Consider the following 22,144-nt stretch of genomic DNA (forward strand, 5'->3'; position numbering starts at 1 on the left):
AAATGGCACCGAGCGTAAGTGTGCTACTGAAGTCACCATGGCCCTCACAGAGTGTGCTTTAAAACGGTCTTGAAGTGGAATGCCTGCTTGCTAATAACAAAAGGATATGCAGTCCGCTAGCCAGGAGGAGAGAGTCTGCTTACCCACAGGCTGCCCCAATTTTTGCAGTTATTAACCTTTTCCTTTATTTCCCTCTTCTCCCAGTTCAACAGTCCTTGTTATTTGTAACTGTTTCTTCTTTACTATAGTTCCAGTTTGATGTCTATATTGCACTCCTGTTTAAATGTAAACCAGCATGATATGATTGTATCATGAATGCCGGTATATAAAAACCTTAAATAAATAAATACATGTAATTATCAGCCTGAGCTCAAAGTGACAATGTGTGACTTTCCTTAAAGTGGGGATTCTGTAGTGGGATTCAGTGACAAAGATTTGAAATGAATCTAAAGTATCTTTTTAGGCCAGCTAGCTCTTTTAGTCCAGCAGGGCCATCTGATACCATGGGTGCTGGTATGCCAAGAGAATGCTCCTAGGCATTTACCAAGAGGCATCTGAGAGGAGATATGGACCACAACTACATTATGGGAGATCTTACTGTGAATAATTCAGTGCTTCTGTGTGAGTACTCTGATGAGGTTATCTCTCATCACTTGATACAACCAGTGTCCATCCATAGCTACAGCTGGTGCTGTGCAGCAAGAGAGGGTGCAATTGTTGAAGGAGAAAGTGAAAGAAGAAAGCACAGCAGACTTCTGGGTATTGCTGTCTTAGAAGGATGGGGCAGGAGTTCAGCACAGAGGAGGTAAAATGATTGTGTGCAGGTGTGTCTGATTATCAAGGGCTTTCCTGAGAAACAAAAACCCCGGGAAAAGGAGGAACAGGACATACATTAAAGAAGCCAGACCAAGTTCTGTCAGAAAGGAACTTAACAAGGAGGTTGTACAGCCAGAGGAGCTAGGGCTAGTCAGATGGGCTCATGGTGAGAACAGAGTCAGCATTACTGGGAGGCCAGGGAGCCTTAAGGAAACCAGTAGGACCCACTGCTCAAGGCTGACCTCAGAGTGACAGGAAAGAGCCGGCAAAGAGACACTGTGGCTACAGACCAAGAGCTGGTCAAGCAGGAGCATGGTATGGATGGAGTCACCATTACCAGGAGGCCAGGAAGCCTGAGGGAAGCCAACAGGACCACAGCTCAAGGCTGGCTGCAGCGTGTCAGAATGTAGCCTGTGAAGTGAAGTCCAGGTATGTTATTGGGAACAGGAGGTCTGCCTGCTTAAGACATTACTGTTTCTGTAGAAGCTGATTGGTCTATGGCGTAACAAGCTGGTAAATAAAACCTGCTGTTTCAGTGTCTCTGACAGCAATTGGGTGCTTTGGACAATTGGGCAACATTCTTGTCACAGTACCAATGAGATTATGTTTGAGAATGTCTAGTGTGTATTTATTTTGTTGCTGCTGTTATCTCTACTGTGGACTCCTGCGCAGTTTCTTTTTGTGATTTGTATTGTTGATTGACTACTGGTACCCCAGAATAATAAAATTGTTGATGATTTTCAAGTACAAAACATTGTTTAAGCAATGATTAAGAAATCCCAGGACTGTGGATTTGAAGTCTTGCATCTGCTAATGAATGGAAAAGGAGAAGAGAGAAGATTTTATGCATGGGTCATAGAGAGGAAAAGGTTGAGTTTGGTAATTTCCCTGTCCACAGTAGAAAATATTGCTTTTAAGACTCTGAGCTAGGTCCATTCTACCATCTAGCCAACCAGTGTTTTTTGAACCCACAGACTGGTGCTAGGACCATAAAAACCCAGCATCAGACCTCCTCTATTTTTTGTGCTCCAAGCTGGGGGTACATTCCTAAAATTAAATTGGTTGAACAAGTAGAGAAAAAGCTCTGTATTTGAGCTCCATCTTGAAACATTCTACTATGGATTGTGATTTTGTTACCTTTCAGGCAGAAATAAAAGGGCTGATATTCAGCCACAGCGCGGCTATTTAAGTTAGCCAGATACAGCTATCCGGCTAACTTAACAAGGATATTGAGCGGCACGTCAGCACCATATTTAAAAAGACTTATTAAAATGGCTGGAGGCGTTCTGAGGCGGGTAGGAAGTTGTTTTGGGAAGGAATGGAGTTAGTCGTGTAAGTTATGTGGATAACGCCAATATTCAGTTAGTCTCATAACTTATACAGCTAACTCTGGTCGCACTGTAGGGCTGTCCTAAAGTTAGCCAGATATATTTATCCGGCTAACTTTAACATAGCTGGTTATATTCAATATGGAAATATGGTTTAAAGCTAGGAAAATTTTTTATCATCTAAATTGATTTTAATTGTATATGTTTTTAGTTGTATTATTGTACACCACCTCTGGCACTTCTATTGTTGGTGCAGGGAGGTGATGAAGAAAAAAATTAAATAAATATGTAAACCCATCCCCGGGGACAAATTGCTACCCAACGAGGCCATAAAATTGTTTGTATAACTTTTCGAGGCTGGTACTCTCCCAGGCTAGCTTGAATAATGACTCTTATTTCCAGGACCTAGATCCTTGATCACGTGGGAGAGGAGAGGCCCCGACTCCTTTGTTATTGTCCCTGGGGAGGGGTAGGTGTATGTCCCAATGGGTGCTGGAGGAGTCAAAAAAAAGTCAATGGAACCAATGTGTCAGTGTCCAAATAAATCTTTACTGTTGCAAATGAGTGAAAATGACACAACACTGATCCACAGCACCATAGAATATGTTCTTTTACATTATCTTCCTCAATCTGTGAAGGAATACTGGCTCCCAGAGCCAGGGGAACATCTACCCTCCAGGGCTTTGGAAAAACAGAGTCCCCAGGTGGGTAGGGTGTCCTTGAAATGGGCAGAACACCCCTCCTACTGGCAAAGATACAAAGTTATTGTTTCTGTACAAAGGGAGAAATTCTCATGTTAGAAGCACCTGATGAGTGTCTCTAGAGATTTTAGGCTTTGCCTCTACTCAGTTAGTTGATTTCCCAATTTGTTTGTTTTTGATGCAGTTCTTTTTCTCTTTGCTCTGCTATGATCCCTGATGGGAGGGATGCCCTGAAGCAGGACTTTCTGTGCTCCAGTCAGGAAGGAAGGGCAGTCAGAACTTCCTCCTGGGAGGTGGAGGAGAGAGGAAAGGAGAGTGAATATCAGCAGCGGCCATATCCGGGGGTAAGAACTGGTTTCCTGGCCTCAATGGGGTTTCTTCTGTGCTTCCTGTGTGACGTCACCAACAAGGAACCAGCAAGGGCTTTAAAGTCGGCCCTCCTGCGGTGTGAAGCCGTCGGTGCGTCGCCTAAGGAGTGCGCGGCTTTGTTCGAGTTTTCTTTTACTTTCTCTTCATGTCTGCTTCGTTTCAAGTGGGACTTATATAGTTTACGCATTATTACTCTCTGAAGCCTCCACGAAAAGATCCAAGAACTTGATCTAATTAAGGAGAGATAGACTTTGGTAAGCTCCTCAGACTTTATTTTACTTCTTTAAAAATATGCCACATACAAAGAGGAAGGGCAGAGTACGGCTAGATTCCTCTGCACTAGCAACACCTACCCCTTCCCAACCATTGATTGAGGGGTTTTTCACACCAGCAACAGCCTCTACTCAGGTGTAAGGTCTGCGGAGGGGACAGGTAGGGAACATATCCTGCGCCCCTCATGGATGAACAAACATCGCTGAGCCCGGGCGCTCCTGAAACTCCCTCCCCTCTGTTCCAAAGTAACCCCCAGGACTATGCTCGAGAACCGCAGCAATTGACCGGAGAGGAATCGGCAGCAGAGGTGGGAATGGGGGGTATTATGGAGGACTTTTTAACACTACCTATTCAGGGATTGGAGAGTAATAGTGGAAATGTGAATGTTATATTAGGAAAACTGATTACATCTGCTCCGAATAGAAAAATTGATAGTCACGTGAGGGGAGAGGACTTGGCAAGTGAAATCAATTTGATTGCGGAAGCTTGCCGAGAGAGTGGGGAAAAAACTGGTCTCACATTACAGAAATTATCCAAGCCAAATGTAATCACACTGGATTCTATCTGGTGGTCATTGGTTACCTTAGAAAAATCGATTTCTTCATTAACTACAGCGATAAATGCTTCTCAAAAAACGATTCAGATAATGGAACCAATGTTAAAATTATTATGTCAGCGCAAATAACAACTGTTCAAGAAATACAATCTAAGTTGATTCAATCAGATACTATCACTATGAGAAAAATTGAAAATGTAGAGAATATGAGGTATGTAAACCTTAGAATATTAAATTTCCCATGTATTAAATTAATATCGCTAAAAGAACAATTTAAAAAATATTTAAGGGACATACTTTTGTTATCTCCAAAAGCTATTCCTCCAATAGCTAAGATTTACTATGCCTCTATTTCAAGGAACCCGAATGATCCAGTAGTACCAGTTCCTAACCAGAATATTGGTTCTGATTTAACTTCTTTTCTGGAAACATCATCTGAGGAACAGGTGGATTATCGGGGAACATTACTTGTTTCTTTTGTTTTCCCTACTGATAGAGATTTAATTTTAAGACTATTTCTTCGAAACAGAAGTAAGATGTATTATGGACAAAATTTATGGATGTATCCAGACATAACAAAAGCAACACAAACTCACAGAAAATTATTTCTGGGAATGTGTCAGGAGGCTAGATCTTTAGGTGCCCAAATAAATATTAGATACCCATGCAAATGCATGATGAAATTGAACAATAATAGATACATTTTTTATGAGCCAGCACAATTAAGGAGTTTGTTGGATAATTGTAAAGTTAAGACCAGTAAAACCCAACCTGTTTAAGTGGCATAAAATGAAAATAGGCTGATACTTTTCTCCTTATTTTCCTTTATTCCTTTTTCTATATATTATATTTTGTTCCAGAAAACTCTTGGATCTTTTCATTACTTTATGCCAATACTAACAGTAAAAGTTGTATATGTTGGCAGATTGTAAGGAAGTATTTCCTTCTTTCTTTTATTAACATTTATTGTTAATCACTTTTCTGTATGTAAAAATATGAAAAATTTAGAAATAAAGAATTAAAAAAAAAAAAAAAAAGAACTTCCTCCTGGATCTTGAAAAACCAAATATTCCAAAAACTGAAGATAACACCAGAGTGTTTCCTTGCAGCAAGTCGCTGGCACCTTCTTCCTTGTGGAGGGTATGGAGGGAAGGTCTTTCCTAACCTGCACAGCCCAAGACCCAGGGTTCCCCATTCCCTGGGCCCAGGAGCTGAACAGGTTCCAGGAAGGCTCCTACCACTTAAAAGGCTAAATTCCAAAAATGTACCAAGAGGGAAAAATCCAGACCACCCAGTGAATGGACAGGAATGGAAAAACCCCTCCCGACCCTGGACAGGACCACCAAACAGGGCTTACTTGCCTCCTCGGGGCCTGTAAAATAATAAAAGGTAAGCTCCTAACTACCTCTTGCACTTGTGCAAACCAAAAGGACTGCCCTCACAAGCTATAGCAAGGGAGCAGTTATATATCCTACCCAAGGGGAAGGCTATTTCAGATCCCTCAGAAGCAGCAGCTGTATTTAAATGGAATTTCCCCACAAAACTATCCTACACTAACTAGCTGATCTTAACACTCAGGATTTACTGGTAGTTTGACAGGTAGTATCTGCTACAGATATGCAAGATAAAATGTATAAATATTTACTGAATTATTTCTAATATGTATGTCACTTCAAAATTCTGTCCAAGTGGCAGAAAAAATGTTAAATACATTAATCATTACTAACTGTACAATAAGCCTAGAATGAAGAGAAGAGCTGCAGACTAAATAAAACATTAGATGGTCCATATTCAGCCGCTATCCAACTATCTTAACTGGGATATTAGAGCCGTATAGGTATATCTTTCTAACTTTAGACCTGCCTGTAACGTGGCTAGATTTAACTAGTTAGGTTCACCGGCTAACTCTGTTCCTTCCCAGAATGCCTACTGCCCACCTCAGGAATGCCCTCAACATATCCAGCTAAAGACATATCCAGATAAAGAGTTATCTAGCTAGAATTTAGCTGAATAAGTCATCCATCTAAACAGTTATCCATCTAAATAGCTTTTGAATATCTACCCATAGGTTTTTATGAGTTATTTTTAATTTTTAAACTACTCAAACAGAAGCTCGGTGGCACTGCTGCACACCACCATATGGAGACACTGAGTTTGATTCCCATTGTCAGGTCTTCTGCTTTCCAGTGTTGCCTGGAGATGTGGTGGTGGTTGTAGCATTAACAGCCCTTGGGGTGAAATCTAAGTTGTCATGCGTAATGGCAACACCTAGTCCACTTAGGGTTCACTGCGGTTAGTGGACCCCGGTCGAGGATTGTCACTGCAAATGCTGGGCTGAGTTGGAAGAGGCCCCGGGTAATTGTGAATGAAGGATTATTGTGCCATAACACAATCAAAGCAAGCTCTTATTGAACTGGAAGAGTAATGGAACAGAAGAAAACTTCTTGGCTAAAAAAAAATGTAAACTTTCACATAAATGACAAGATCCACTGGAATTCTACTGTCACAATCTGACCACCGGATTTTACCTGCAAGTGGCAAGCCAGAGATTTGTTTGTTAACCTGCAGGAAAGAAGAACTACTGTCAGCTCAGTGACATAGAAAAGTAATTGTCGCATAACTGTACAATCAATATTTTTTCCATCTTCAAGATCTTACAAACATGTTAATATGCAACCCCATAACCCATTGTATTCACTTTGTTGCCATCAAAGATACACCTCAGGTTTTGCTTCAGTTTAACCTAAGTGTTACACGGTATTTTACTTTTCATTCTTGTTCATGTTGCTTTTTGCTGTAAATATATCAGACATGCACAGGACAAAAACGTTAGTAAAATTCTACTACTGCAATAGGCTTATATCGAAGTAAGATATAGGGGTCCATATTCAAAGCATTTGTTCAACTAAGTTTGGGACTGAGCCCGACAAACATCAGGATTTGAAAATCCTGCCAGTTTCAGCGCCCCCAGCTTATCTGGCTAAAATTTAGGCTATAGTTATTTAGCCAGAAGTCGGGGCAGACTGGGGACATTCCAGGGCAAAGCAATGTTATCTGGTTAACTTAAGCTATTCAGCATTATCGATAACTCTAGGACTGCATCAAAGCTTCGTATACCACCCGCAACCTTAATCGATCCCCCACAAATCCCAATTAGGAGCATGGTAAAGTCTGACAGCACCGCTGGAAGCATACTCTCACAACATTGTTGTCAGAATAGTACATGTTTCCTGAGATGATTACCACATTTTAAAGACTTTTGATATTATTGTTTAAGTAGGTGGCTGGATAACCTCTCACAGACTGCTTGTGTCTGCTTCCATGCTGCCCAGGATGTTTTCCTCACTCTGAGCATCAGGGGGTAGGCAACCTCCAATCCTCATGGACCTTAGTCCACTCAGGGATTTAGGATAATCCTAATGAATAGGCCAGAGTAGATTTTCATGCACAATGCTTTGACTGTATGCAAATCTATCTTATGCCTATTCATTAGGGATATCCTGAAAATACAAGTTGATTTACAGACAGTGATTCAAGCTTTAGTTATCACTAAGACTATTATAATGCTCTATTTTTAAATTTGCCAAAAACTTTGTGGAGAGTGATGCAATTATATAGAAACATAGAAATGACAGCAGAAAAAGACCAATTGACCCATCCAGTCTGCCCAGCAAGCTCCCACACTAATTTTCCCATACTTATCTGTTTCATCAACTACCAAGTTCAGGGCCCTTGTTGGTAACTGTTTAATTCAAATTTCCTGCCCTTCCCTGTCATTGATGCAGAGAGTAATGTTGGAGTTGCATCAAGGGTGAGCAATAGCATAAGGCTTAATGGTTAAGGGTAGTAACCGCCGCATCAAGCAAGTTACCCCGATGCTTATTTACCCCAACTGCACAAATCAATGCCTTGTTGGATGCAGTCTTAATGTAAATCCTGTTTTCCACATTTTCCCCTGCTGTTAAAGCAGAGAGCAATGCCGTATATGCATTCAAAGTGATGTATCAGGCTTAATTGGTTTAGGGTAGTAACCACCGTAATAAGCAAGCTACGCCCATGCTTATTTGTTTACCCATGGGCCGATACAGTAAGGTGCGGTAGAAAGAGGTGCGTTAGTGCCCGGTGCACCCGTGTTTGCCGCACGCACAGTTCGGATCACCTACCGTGCGATACTGTATTTAAATGGCATGCAAATGCAAGCCGCGTCCAACGCACGTCCAACGCGCGTCCATGAAGTGCAATCCATTTTACTGTATAGGCGCTATACAGCGCCTATACAGTATCCTGGGTGCGCTGGTACCTGTCATTTCAAATGACGTTTGAAATGACAGGTACCAGGAAGTGGATGGTTCTCCTACAGACCCCGCTGCCTTGAGCGCCCGGCGCCAGCAAGCCCCAGCAGCCGGTGATCGGAAGCAGGGAGCGCAACAAAGCACCCTCCTTCAGACGGACAAGAGAGACGAAATTTCACAGTCCCAAACCAACCCAAACCAATCCAAGCCTAGCCCCAGCAGAGAGAGACGAAATTTCACAGTCCCAAACCAACCCAATCCAAGCCCCAGCAGAGAGAGACGAAATGTAGCCACCCAGTCCCAAACCAACCCAATCCACAGAAAAAAAATGCTTCTCGCACTTTTTTTTTTCTGTGGATTGGGTTGGTTTGGGACTGGGCGGCTAAGTGCGAGAAGCATTTTTTTTTCTGTGGATTGAGTTGGTTTGGGACTGGGCGGCTAAGTTCACACTAACGCCAGGATCAGGGTAGGTGGTAAATTAGTAGGTTAAAGACGCAGCAAGATAGGTTAAAAAGGCGATAGTCAGGGCGCACTTTACTGTATGGAAGGGAATAGCTAATCCGATCGTTTACATACATATACATGCCGCGGGCGGAAAGGGATACGCGTCGAGTTAAAGAAGCGTTAAGGATCGGTAAAAAGAGATAGTGAATTGCGGGTTAGACTTACGTGGCGAAATTGTGAGTACACAGCGGGTTAGAAACGGGGTAACTGCGGCCACGCTTTACTGTATCGGCCTGCCAGATTGTGAAGTTCATTGGGCTGCAAGAGTATTGATAGTTATAAAATGTTACGAGTATGTAACTACAGTCTTGCAGTCATTGAACTGGCTTCCTGTAACTGATAGAATTAAGTTTAAAGTGCTTACTCTGTTGTTAGTCACTGAGACAAGATGGTTTTCCCCTTGCTGAACTATTTATCCCTTATGTAACTTCAAGGTCTCTTCGTTCTGAAAATCAATGGGTTTTTTTACACTCTCTGGTGGAAGAAGTTGTCAGCTACAAACAACTAGGTCTACAGCTTTTTCACAGTCTGGACCCATGTTATGGAATGTAATTGATCTTGATCTCAAACAACAGGACGACTATAAGTTATTTAGAGAGAAACTTAAAACATATCGGTTCGATTTTAAAAGCCCTACGTGCAAACCAAAGCTGGGAGATATGCATGACTCAGCCCGGCACACGCAGCGCGGCTTTTAAAAACCAGTGGAAGCAAACCAGGAGGAGAATTAAGCATCTTTGGCCTTCATCAGGGTTTGGGGTGGGGGTGGGGAGAAAGGAAGTGTCTGGCTCCTGATCACAGTTCAAAAGACCTAAGCAGAGCTGGTGGTTGGGAGAGTGAGAAGGCTAGGGATGGGAGGGCTACAGGGGAGGAACTTCAGGATGAAGAAAGGGTTTTTACCTGGGCTGTGAGGTGGGAGGGAGCTGTAGAAGAGTGAAGTAGAGGGTATGCACTTATGTACTCCTCCCACTGTCCCTCCCTCTCTCCCCAAAACAAATTATTGTTAAGGGCAGAGGCAAGTACATTTCGTCCCTGGCAAGTAAATCTTGGACACATTTTAGAATCCCTGGTATAATGCATACCCTTTCATGTTTTATTACTTCTATAAAAGCCAGCTTGCATTTAAATAAAGATATAGACCCAAAACATAACCACTACTGCACAGACTATTCAAGCAGCAACAGGAAATTCAGAAGAGTTCACAAGCTGTTACAAGTAATATTAGCCTGCTTCTGTGAAAACTCCAACACATTCTCTTGTGCTCTAATCTCCTTGGTGTGGAGAGATAACTGATGGGTTACACATGCTGAAATTCTTCTCCAAGAAAAAGGAGAAAAAAAGAAAACCTCACCACTAAATGCTTAATTGGCTTGCTGCACTGTGTTTTATAAATATGTCATGCCAACATCAACATAGCCCACATACCTCTATACAACAGCAGACTAATTATTGTTAGGCCTGAGATGAGGGAGTATCGAAACTAAAGCAATCTTGTATGCTCCAAAACTAAAAGTACCTATATTACAAATCAAGGTTCTATTTTATTAGTGAGAGAGCACAAAAAGGAAAGAAGATAGGGAAAAACTTAACTATTCCACAGAAGAGCAACATAGAAGTTGGCACATATTTCTTTAATGCTTACATCAATCATATTCAATTTTGGTTTGGTAGACTATCAAGCTATCTAAATTATCAAAGATGTTAAAAGATAATAATGCAAAAAAAGGGGGAGAAACACACAGACAGATACCGAACACTGTGGAAAAATATACAGTGCGTAACTAAGTAGTATCCAATAAAAGTACTCTGTGGCTATCAGAGCAGCTATGTAGCAATTCTGCTTCATCAAGCACACAATTATAATCATGTACCATGAAAGGACTGCAATCAAAGGGTCTTATATTTTTGTAATTTTTAAATGCAAATAAAACATCCGCCTGAGACTCAAATTACGCACACATTAACTTTAGTCAATATATTATTTCTCTTCTGCAGAACAAGGAATCATGAAGCGGCAGCTAAGGTATCATAAACTTGGGGTTGGCCGATGTTAAAAAATTTGCACAAGTGGAGATGAAATCACCTAACTCTATGAAACGTTTGTCCATTTAAATTGTTTAAAGATGTCTGAGGCCCTGAAGTAGGCATATCTTTGCTGAAACACCTTTCGTGTTGGGCTTCTGTTTAAGAGGACTTGCTCGTGTGCCATCATTGACTGCTGATGTATATTGTGGGTTCCTTCACCACTTGTGCAAGCTTTTTAACATAAGCGGACCCCAAGTTTATACTATCGTAGTTGCCACTTGATGACTCCCAGTCAGGAGAAGAGAAATAACATACAGATTAAAGTTAATGTGCCTATACCTTGAGTCTCAGCGGGATGTTTTATTTGTGTAGAGACCCTTTGGGTCGCCACTAGATGGCTCTAGTAACAGCCTGGGGTGGCGAGTAAGGAGAAGAGGTGCACCATTTGTAACCGCACCTCCTCTGAGGATGTCTGCAATAGTGAACTCCTGTACCACAATGAAGGAGGAGTTTAGGTAGTGTCGTGGCAGTCTGGAGTTTTAGTTCTGAGAGTCAAGAGTGTTTTGGTGTTCTCTCCTATTTTAGGCCCCAGTCTAGGAAGGGAGAGGCACTGCCCAGCCAGTTCCTTTGAGAGCTGGAAGGGAGTAGAGAAAGAGAGTTTTTGCCCTTTTTCTGAGTTTTTGAGTCATTTTTCTGGTGAAGACCTCTGCCTTTCTGGGAGGCTGTTTCACCTGGGAGGCTGTTTTCTCTTCGCCCAGAACAAGAGGGGGTTGTAGCGACCCAGAGACAAAGGTAGACGTTTTTTCAGCTTTTGGTTTACTTATGTTTAGGGAAAGAAGTTTCTTTTTTGTCAACCTTCCATACCCTACATCTGGGAAGACTTACCAGCTGTCTTCCAGAAAAGGCCTTTTCTCCAGGGAGGTCACTTTCTAAAGAGAGTTTGGATAGGAGAACTGAAGAATGAAGAAAGACATCTAGAGACTCCCAAAGAAGTCTTTACCTGGAGACACAGGACACTGCCAGGTTTTGAAGATTGGGAGTACCCTTAGACCTCAGGTATTGTGGGAAGGGGATCCACCTACACCTAGGACACCCCAGCCAACTTGGGATATTTATCATTCCACTCTATGGAGGGTAAGCCAGTCTCAGGACCCAGCACTGAGGGACATTTCCACAGAGATATAGAGACCTTAAATCTGTATTCCAATATATCAGCTAAACCTGGATGTAATTGGATATCACCTTGTTTATGCACCTTAATAATTTTGTACCAGATCACAGTAAACTTATTTCAACACCGAACCAGTGAGTCCAGCCTGTTCTGTCAGTGAACCTGCCCCAAAGAGACAAAGTAACAAACCAAGAAGGGATTCATCCACGCCCTGGGCCTTGAAGGATAACCTTCCCCCCAAGAGATCAAGAATCCACACCCTAGGGCAAAAGGACTAGTGACTGTAACATTGGGACTTAGCCCTAAGATTTTTATGGCCCCCATGAAGATTTAACCTTTACCCTGAATGGGGAATACATTTGCATTTAAATAAGACTCATTAAGGCTTTTCTCACATTTTGTGTCTATGGGAAAAACCCAGGGACGGTAACTTTTAAACAGTTGCGTGGGTGTATGTTTGTGCATATGCCGGCTCGTGCTAATGGACGTGGCCATTTTATAACACACGTGTGTATATGCGCACATGACACAAAATAAACTGTACGCACGTACATGTGCATGTAATTTTATATGGACACATACATGTGCAAGCAAATGCCGTCTCTACCGCATAAGTGGGGGAATTTTGGTAGATACGCATACCAACACAATTACCAGTTTCCCTAGTCCATTCCCAGTTCAAGGATAGGACTTCCTAACTGCCCTACTTAATAAGCTTCCCTTTTATCCCCAACCCTTAAAACCTTGCTAACTAGCCTCAATATTTTGGTTTTATTAGTTATGCGCCATCTATAGCAGAAGTAAAGTTATGCAGCTAGGGACCTCGGTGGCATTGGTGCACGTAAATACTTACATGCTGGTTTCATTCATATTTCCTGAAATGCCCATGCCCCACTCAAATCACGCCCCATCCCTTTTTCATAAAAAATTGTGTGCACATGCCGGAAGATAAGTGCAAACTTGCTCGCTTTTTAAATTTGCATGGCGCACGCCAGCCCGACTTCTGCATATATTTCCTGGCTTTGGCACACATAGGGCTTTTAAAATTCGCCTTTTAGTGAATCAGGTACTTTGGTTGGTTGCAGTCCTTTTGTGGGTTATGATTATAATTGTATGCTTGCTGAAGCAGAATTGCTACATAGCTGATCGATGCCACAGAGCACCTTATATGATACCTCTTGATTACATATATCATTGCACAGGGTTTGGTATATGTCTGTTTCTCCCTCTTATTTTTGTATAGTCATTTTGAACAGGGTGGAGACTTTCTGCTCTTTTATTTCAAAAAATATTTGACAGCTCAATAGTTTGTGAAGAATAGTCACTGCTACATCATGGATACAGATGTGGAAAAATTTTGATTAGTTCTTTGTTTGTCTAAATTTAGTGTTTATATTTCTATGACATGAATAAATCGTTTTAAGGTATTTTTAATTTGAGGTTTTGAAATACATTCCAATCCAGTTAAAATGGAAGGTGCATATATTTAAACAACAGCAAACATGCCAAAAATGAATGTACCACACATCTCTTGATAAATTAGCTCACCTCCTGAATGTCTCTACTGAAAAGTACTTCAAACAAGCCCTTTTTCCAGTGGGCTGAGAAAATGGCTAATACTGTTCATGCAAATCAATCAGGCAAATGTGCAGAAAAATTCAATGTCCACACAAGACTTTCAGTAGAAGGTGTTATACTTTTAAGATGGCAACTCCACAGTATAATATAATGAAATGGTTCAGAACGGGTCCCCCGACACAGACCCGTGTTTTGCCGCGAGGCTGCGTTGGGAGGGACAAGACAGAATTTTATTTTTTCTAGAAGGTAAAACAAAAGTAGTGTTACAAAAGCAACAATTTAAAAAGGGGGTGGGGACAACAAAGACAAAGGGGGCCGGCAAGACTTAGTAAACACTAAACACCCTTCATAACATTATCGGGATTAAAATTTGAAATAAGGCTTAAAACCTAACAAAAACTCAATACATAAACTTTTTTCAAAGTTAAACAATAAATTCACAAAGGGGCTGGCTAGACGGACGTACGACTGAGAGAAAATTGAAGGCAAAAAACAGGTGGAGAAAGGCAAAAAGAGAAGGGGGAAGAAAGATAAGTTAAGGTACAGCGTGTTTGAACCCAATTAACACGGTAAAAGAAGAATTCTGGTGCACATTAAACCACATTGCAGCCTATAAAGCACACACAAGTCTTGACAGAGCACTTATACGGGAGACCTAATAACTGTAATGTTAGATATTCAAAGAAAAGAAAAAAACCACGGGAAGGCATATAGGAAAAAACATTGAAAAGCCATAAATGCATTAACAGCACAAAAAATGAGAGAACAATAAAAATAAGAGAACAATAAAAACAAAAGTGAAAGTAAAAAGACCATATGTAAAAACACAAACATACGTAAATAAACAAAGGAAGTGAAAGTGAAAGTTACCAACAGCGATTTAAACTGACATGACAACATTTTAAACATGGGAAATAACATAAAGAAACCATAAAGTGTAGAGTACCTGAAACCAGTTTAACAGACGGCGTCACTGGGAGTGCAATGCAGTCGTGGGAATGAAAATTATTTAACTTTGAAAAAAAGGCGCGAAAAACTCACTGACCAATCAAAAATGAAAACGAAGGCTCGGACGTGAGTGAGAACTACAGAACCAGAGTATCCATAATTTTAAGGTACAAGAAAGACCTAGAGGTGAACTTAACCTGAAGGTAAAATGTAAGCGGGGCAGCATATACAAGGACTGGAAAAAGGTTACAACGGCACAATTGAGAGAATGACATATCAAATTAAACATATAAAATGAAAATGAAAGTATAAATGAAAAAATAAATAAATAAATAATACGTGAATAAAAAGAAACCGGATAACAAATTTTTGGGAACTACAGAAATAAAAATATGAAAAATTGTGGAAAACAAAACCAATTGAACAAGCAATCAAGGGGTTGAAACCGTAAGCAGACCACTGAAACAATTATAAAATGGAGTAAACTAAGATAAGAAAAGCACTTGCAGTGGGGTATATAGTTAGATAGTTACAAAACGAGTCTAAGGCCTTACTTGAGTGAATGATCCATCCTCACTGCATTCTGGGATAAAAACAGCCTCCTGTGGTTTCTTTGCCTGTTCTAGTGCCTGAGCTCTCTCAAGTCGACATTTGCTTTGACCAGCATCTGTGGAGAAAACAAATTACTACTTCTACTACTTCATATTTCTATAGCGCTACTCAACGTGTGCAGCGCTGTACAAAAACATATGAGACCTAATAGTCTTGCTTGTCAAGTGCAATAGCAAACTAGAAGAAGGTCAGCATGAATTTTAAATTTATTATGTCTGCATAGGCATATGGTATTAGCCATTGATGTTCTGCAGAGTAGGCACAGGAAAATAGGAAGTGAATTCTATGTGTTAGCCAAGGCTAAGATTTGGTACATCTTACAGGACTGGTAAGGGGAGTGGTAAGCAGAGGATTTGTAAGAAGAAACTGCTTCATCAACTGATTCAGACAATGCAGTAGAGGAAAGGAGAGATGAAACAGTAGTGAAGAATAAAAATATCTCAACAGCCTGGAGATTCATGAAGGTGTTGCTGTTGACTGGACGAGGCTATAGAGTAGGGTGGTTTAGAGTGCAAGTTATCAGATGATGGTTTGAGAGAGGAAAAATAGAGGTGGAGATGACTAAGAGCCAGCTGGAGGACAGGATTAGGACAAAGTAAGTTGTTAGTAGGGGCAGTAAAGCAGAGTAGGAGATCAAATGAGGAGGTTAAGGCAATGAGTTTTGAGGCATAAGAGTCAGATGGGTCATCAACATGGAGGTTAAAATTGCCAAGAATAAGGGAAGAGAAAGATGGGTCAAGGAAGAAGAAGTCCATGAGAGAGGATAAGGGGGATTTATTAGGGGGTTCAATAAATGAGCTATCCGGAGAGGTTGTGGGGTGAATTGGCAGATGGAGTGAGCTTCAAGAGAAGAAAAAGAGTGGGACTGAGGTGGAAGAAGGGGTTGAAACCTATAGGAGGAGGACAGTAGTAGTCCAACACCACCATCGTGGCCTAATATACAAGATGCATGGGAGAAAAGATAGCTTCAGTTGCTGCTCTCTCTCATGGAGGTTAAGTCCTCAGAGGAAAGCCAGATCTCAATCAAGGCAAGAAGATGAAGCAATAGAGAAATAAAGAGGTTATGAATATAGGCAAGCATCTTGGAAATAGAATGGGCATTCCACAGAGAGCACAAGAAAGGAAGAGAAGAGGGAGAAGAGATATAGGGATAAGATTGGAGGGGTAACAGTATGATATGCACCAATGAGGTGAAAGTTGACTTGGGAGCCCAGGATTGAGATTGATATTGTTAGAATCTGTCCAACTTCCCAGAGTCTTCGGCTTCGGATGCTCACTGTGCAGCAGGGAGACGCCATTGCATGCTCTGACGTGATGTGTTACTAGGACCCAGTGAAGAGACACATAGGGTGTGCACGCGCATTGATGCACATGATTCTGCACACTTTAGTGAAAGAGTCGGGTGATTGCCCCGATGATGTCGTCACATGCTCAGAACTACTTATCTTGCCTTGACCTGGACTCCTTGCCTTGGCAACAGGTTCCTTGATGTGTTCCTGGTCCCTACCTCGCTTTTTGTGTGTCTAGTTCTAGATGCTGCTTCTGCCTGCCTTTGCTTCAGACCATTCTGGATTCTGCCTGCTTGCTGCCTGTCTCAACCTCGGACTATTCTGGACTCTGCCTGCCTCGACCCCAGACTGTATTGGATTTTGCTTGCCTGCCACGTGCGCTGACCCTGGATCTTCTTTCGGACTCTGTTGCTTTCTGCCTGATCCACTCAGTGCTTGGACCTGGTCTCTATGGGGCAGATTTTCAAAGGCTACGCGCATAACCTGAGGAAATCTGCCCCTGCGCGCGCCGAGCCTATTTTGCATAGGCTCGGCGGTGCGCACAAGCCCCGGGACGCGCGTATGTCCCGGGGCTTGCCAAAATGGGCGGTCCGGGGGCGTGTCCGGGGCATGTCTGCAGTCCGGGGCGGTCCGGGGGCTTGGCCGAGTGCCCCGACACAGTGGCCTGTGTCAGGACCTGGCCAGCCGGCACGCACAAGTTATGCCTGCCAGAAGCAGGCGTAACTCCATCGAACAAGGTAGGGGGAGGGATTTAGGTAGGGCCGGGGGGGTGGGTTAGATAGGGGAAGGGAGGGAAAGGTGGGGGGATCCAAAAAAAGTTCCCTCAGAGGCCGCTCCGCTCCGCTTGGGCTCGGCGCGCGCAAGGTGCACATGTGTGCACCCCCCTTGCGCGCGCCGACCCTGGATTTTATAACATGCGCGCGGCAGCACACACATGTTATAAAATCGAGTGTACATTTGTGCACGCCGGGTAGCGCACACAAATGTACCCCGCGCGCGTAGTAATTAAAATCGGCCCCTATGTGTCTGTAGCGTGTAGTCAAGACCTTCCTTTTGAAGCACTTCTGCTACCATTCCGCACAGGAGTCCACTTCACCTACACCTAGTCCAAAAGGGCTTATGGAGTGGCTGGAGGGCTACCCCCCTGACACCAGCAAGGGCTGCCCTCCTTATAGATATCCCCAGCTGAGAGTAGGAGGAGCAGAAGAATACTTAGAAGTAGACAAAAAGGAGATGGAAATGTTCAATGGGAGGCAACAGGGCTGGGGCCGGGTGCAAACCTGTATGAGAGAGGAAGGGCCAGATGTGAACGCCCTGCTACACACACACACACATATATGTGAACACAACCAGTAGCAGCAGAAGTAGTAGGGCAGACAGACATTCACTGCCGGTCTCTTCATCCTTTCCCTTTCTTTCTCATGTCCTGACTTTCAGTGGTACCAGGAAATTGCACAAAAATCAAGGTCATGTGGCTGCTCGTCTCCTGATGAGCAACTCCAGCAATCTGATCTATTTTCTCTGGGGCCTGGGGAAGGGAAGCAAAATAATCCTGCTACCACCAGCTCTGCTCATTTTTGCAGGGAGCACAAACTGATTTACACCACCATCTCTGCTCCGTTTCTATGGGGGAGCCAGAATTGATTTATACAGTCAGCTCTACTCTCTCTTTTTGTGTTCTGGATAAAGGTGGCAGAACGCCATTCCGGGTTCTTCTGCCAGAAAACAAGCCCTGGATAACAGACACAAAAAAAGGGTTGAATTAGCGCAAGTTTTAAACTTGTAAGCTGTAGTGCTTATCAAGGCCAGCATGAAAGCCCTGACGATTTGCACTATTGCACATAAGTTTCAAATCTGTGCTAATTCAGTCTGGTTTTGTGTTTGTTTTTCTGCTCTTTAGCATCTTCTTCAGTATCACCCCTTCTCCTCCTGTTCCCTGTAGAAGAGGAAGGAGGGGGAACAGGAGGGAAAGGGCTGGATTAGGGAGTAAGTGGCTGTTCTCTGCTCTGTCTGTTCCAGCCTCACCCTCTCGGTGGCTTGAGGTCAAAGACCTTCAAAGAATTCAGTGAATCCCCAGCCCTGACTGATTTTTCTTTAATTTTTTTCTTTGCTTTTTTTTTTTTTCAAGTTGGGCAGGGATAAACCAAACCCCTGTCCAAGCTGATGCTGTACTCAGCCGCCACTTCCTTGCTCCACCGTCGTCAGCAAGAGTCGCAAATAAATGAATGTCACCTCCTGCTGCTGCGGGGCCAATCTCGCAGTTTATCGTGAGATCGGCCCCACGGCAGGAGTTCACATTGCATCAATGCGACTGCTATGGTCCATGTGATCTGGCAGGCAGCCACAGAACCTATCCTGCAGCAGACGAAGATGACAGGAGACCCCGCAACCTGGTAGCCGCCAACAGAGCCCACCCATTGACGGATGAAGACGAGTCCTAGCAGGCCACTGCAGGGGGCTGAATAAAAGAGGACCTGTGACCCAGCGGCATGGTGAAGAGAGGGGAAGGCTCTGAACCTGTGTGAGTACGAGAGAGTGTGAGTATGTCTGAGAGCAAGCAAGCCACAGAAGGTGAGAGAGTGCCTATGTGAATGTGCAGAGAGCAACTGAATATGAGAGTGCCTATATGTGAGTGAGGGACAGAGAGCCACTGAATGTGAGTATGCTTGTGTGTGTGCGCAGATAGCCACTGAATGTGAGAGTGCCTGAATGTGTGTATGTGAAATAGGGAGAGAGAGAGAGCCACTGAAGGTAAGAGAGTGCCGGTACGTGTGTGTGTGTGTGTGTGTGTGTGGCGTGCACGCAGACAGCCACTGAATATGAGAGATCGCCTGTGTATGTGTATGCACAGATAGCCACTAAAAGTGAAAGTATGCTTGAGTATGGGTATGTATGTGAGAGAGAGAGAGAGCCACTGATTGTGAAAGTGTGCTTTGTTTGTGTGAGAGTGCACCTGTGTGGGTAAAAGCCAGAGTGTAAGACAGTGCCTTTTTATGTGTGAGGGAGAAAGAGCGCCTGTGTTTGTGTTTGTATGGGTAAGTGTGTGAGAGAGTCACTGAATATGACAGAATGCTTGAAAGAGATATAGTGTGTGTGTATGAGGGAGAGAGAGAGCCATTGAATGTGAGAAAGTGCTTAAGTTTGTGTGTGTTTGTGTGGCGAGAGCAATTGAATGTAAGAGTGACTGAATGTGTGTGTGTGTGTGTGTGTGTGTGTGAATGTGTATGTGAGGGAGAGAGAACCACTGAGTGAGAGAGAGAGAGAGTATGTGTGTGTGTGTATGAGTGAGGGAGAACCGCTGAGTGTGAGTGTTTCTGTGTGTGAGATTACCTGTGTGTGTATAAGAAGGGGAGAGAGCCACTGAGTGTAAGAGTGTCTTTGTGTATATAAAGAAGAAGAGAGAACCACTGAGTGTGAGAGAGTCTCTTTGTATGTGTGAGGAACAGAAAGCCACTGAGTGTGAGATAATGCCTTTGTCTGTGTGAGGAGAGACAGCCACTGAGTGTGATAGAGTGCCTTTGTATATAAGTGTGGAGGTGGGGGTGTAAAGAAGAAAGAGCCACTGAGAATGTGTGTGTGTGTGAGTTAGAGTGCATGTATAGAGGAGAGAAAGAGGATAAAGTTTGTACACCCTTCACCCCCAACTAATCCAAGATAATCTTAAGGTAACTGGAAATCAAAAGCTCCCAGGTATGGAGAGCAGAGGAATTTTTTTTATCTCTTTTAATATTAGTTGTTGGGTGTTATTTGATATTTTATTTATTTATTTTAATTTCTATACCGATATTAGTAGGGACAATCTATCGGTTTACATCAAAAACATAAAGATTGGAAATTACATAAAACAGGGTGGTGGGGAGGGAGAGATAGGAACTGTGAGAACGTAGATTAGGAAGTACATAGGAATCAGGCTACTCAGAAACAAATGAGAGCCGCAAAAGTTCATATTGAGCATGCTCTTTCCTGGGTAGGGTTGGGCTATTTGAGTCCTGGGAGTTAGTGTTCTTTTGATATGGCAGATTTGTCTCTTGGAGTAAACTGTATTCTTGGCAGGCTGTGATAGCTTTTATTGGAGCTATTTAAGTATTATCCCAAAGTACTGTACATGAGCTATTGAGATAATATAGTCCCGTCTTTAGATGTGAATATCTCTGATCTGACATCTGAGGAAGTGGCTATGTAGTTTTAAAAGAAGTTGTACAATATTTTTACATAAAGGTATTTATTTTGCAGGCATTTTTAGGCAGCCTGGCTTGTGCTGTTTACCTAATAGGTGGTGTATTAGTGTTTTAGTACCTAATGTAATATTTGCATCATTGCCTTTTTTTTTTACGTGAGGTTTTTACTGTTTGAGTGCTGGCAGTTAGGCTGTTTCAATATAGGTTTACTATATTGTAATTGTTTATTCATGGCTTTCTGAGGGCCAAGCCCACGCCTAATGCATATTACAAAAAACCTAATGCCATATGGGTTCCAACTGTCTTTTGTATGTTGGGGAATGGGGACAGAGGGAGCAAAACTGCTGAAGGGTTTAGGGAGGGATGCGTAGGAGGGTAGAGAGAATGGAGGAAGCAAGATTGTTGGTGAGGTGGTTGTGGGGGGGGGGGGGGGGGAGTAGCATTGGAAATGGAAAGGGGGCTGAGAAAGTGAGACTGAATCTTCTACTATAAATCTCACCACAGGCCTCTGCACTCTCTCCTCTCATCTTCCCTGCAGGCTGCCTGAAGGGGAGGGACTGAGCAGAATACCCCTGCTATTCTATATCTTAAGTCTGAAAAGAGTGGTGGAACTGCATTCTAGGCTGTTCCTCCACAAATTAAGCCCTGGTGACAACAGCAACAAGGATGAAATGCTGTCAGAGAGAGTGAAGATGGCTGGATGAGAGGAAGAAAACTTTGAAGTTCAAGAGCAGTAGACAGTACAGATGACAGAATCAAAGTTCAGGTAAAGAATGTAGAGAATTGGAAAAGCAGACTTGATGATAATAGTGATTTGCAAGAGAGAATAAGATTGGGAGGATTTTGTCAGGAAAAGTAGACGTAATGGAGCCATAGGAAATAAAAAGAAGCTTGCAACCTCCCCAGTACCTGGCCAGCAGCTCAGGGAGCACAGGTGGGTTGTAGTGACTTCCAAAGTTGACCACAGAGACAGCTGGGAGAAGTAGATAGAGAGGCTGCAACCTCCCCAGAACCTGGCTGATTGCTCAAGGAGCATGGGGTAAGAGTAACTCAGGTGTCGACCACCAAGAATCTGGGAATAGTATGCAGACAGGCTGTAACCTCCCTAGTGCTCAATGTTGCTCTTGTGAAAAGCTATGTATACCTGAATTCATACTCAAAAAAGAGCTTACTGGATACATGGCAGAACAAAGATGGTGGGATTAGCTTAAGTTTGAAACCTCTGGCTACTGCTCTCTATTTTAGCTTCTGTACTTGTTGGAATGGTCATCACAAGATGAGTGACTGCTGTAGAAACAAGGAATTGAAGATTTGACCATGACATCATTGCTTATGAATTACAAATTGTAATTTACTTTCTGACATAAATAACAATGGTAATTGATGGGTTTCACTCTATATTCAGAGGGCAATATTCAAAAACCATTTGCCCTGGTAAAAAGGCTATCTGAATACTGCCCACTTAGTATGCACTTTGTTCCAAGGCATGTGCACTTTTACCAGG

At 42.7% G+C, this 22,144-nt stretch overlaps 1 protein-coding gene across 6 annotated transcripts in view; it reads right to left on the reverse strand.

Annotated features, from left to right (window-relative positions):
- SMOC1 (SPARC related modular calcium binding 1) overlaps window positions 1–22,144 on the reverse strand; it is a 522,950-nt gene that overhangs the window by 294,868 nt on the left and 205,938 nt on the right. For all 6 annotated transcript variants that reach the window (XM_029598790.1, XM_029598788.1, XM_029598789.1 and 3 more), the window contains exon 3: window positions 15,116–15,228. In XM_029598790.1, coding sequence (XP_029454650.1) covers window positions 15,116–15,228 — 113 coding nt within the window. The remainder of the gene's footprint in view (window positions 1–15,115; window positions 15,229–22,144) is intronic.

This window comes from Rhinatrema bivittatum, chromosome 4 (genome assembly GCF_901001135.1).
Source record: "Rhinatrema bivittatum chromosome 4, aRhiBiv1.1, whole genome shotgun sequence".
Lineage (NCBI taxonomy): Eukaryota > Metazoa > Chordata > Amphibia > Gymnophiona > Rhinatrematidae > Rhinatrema > Rhinatrema bivittatum.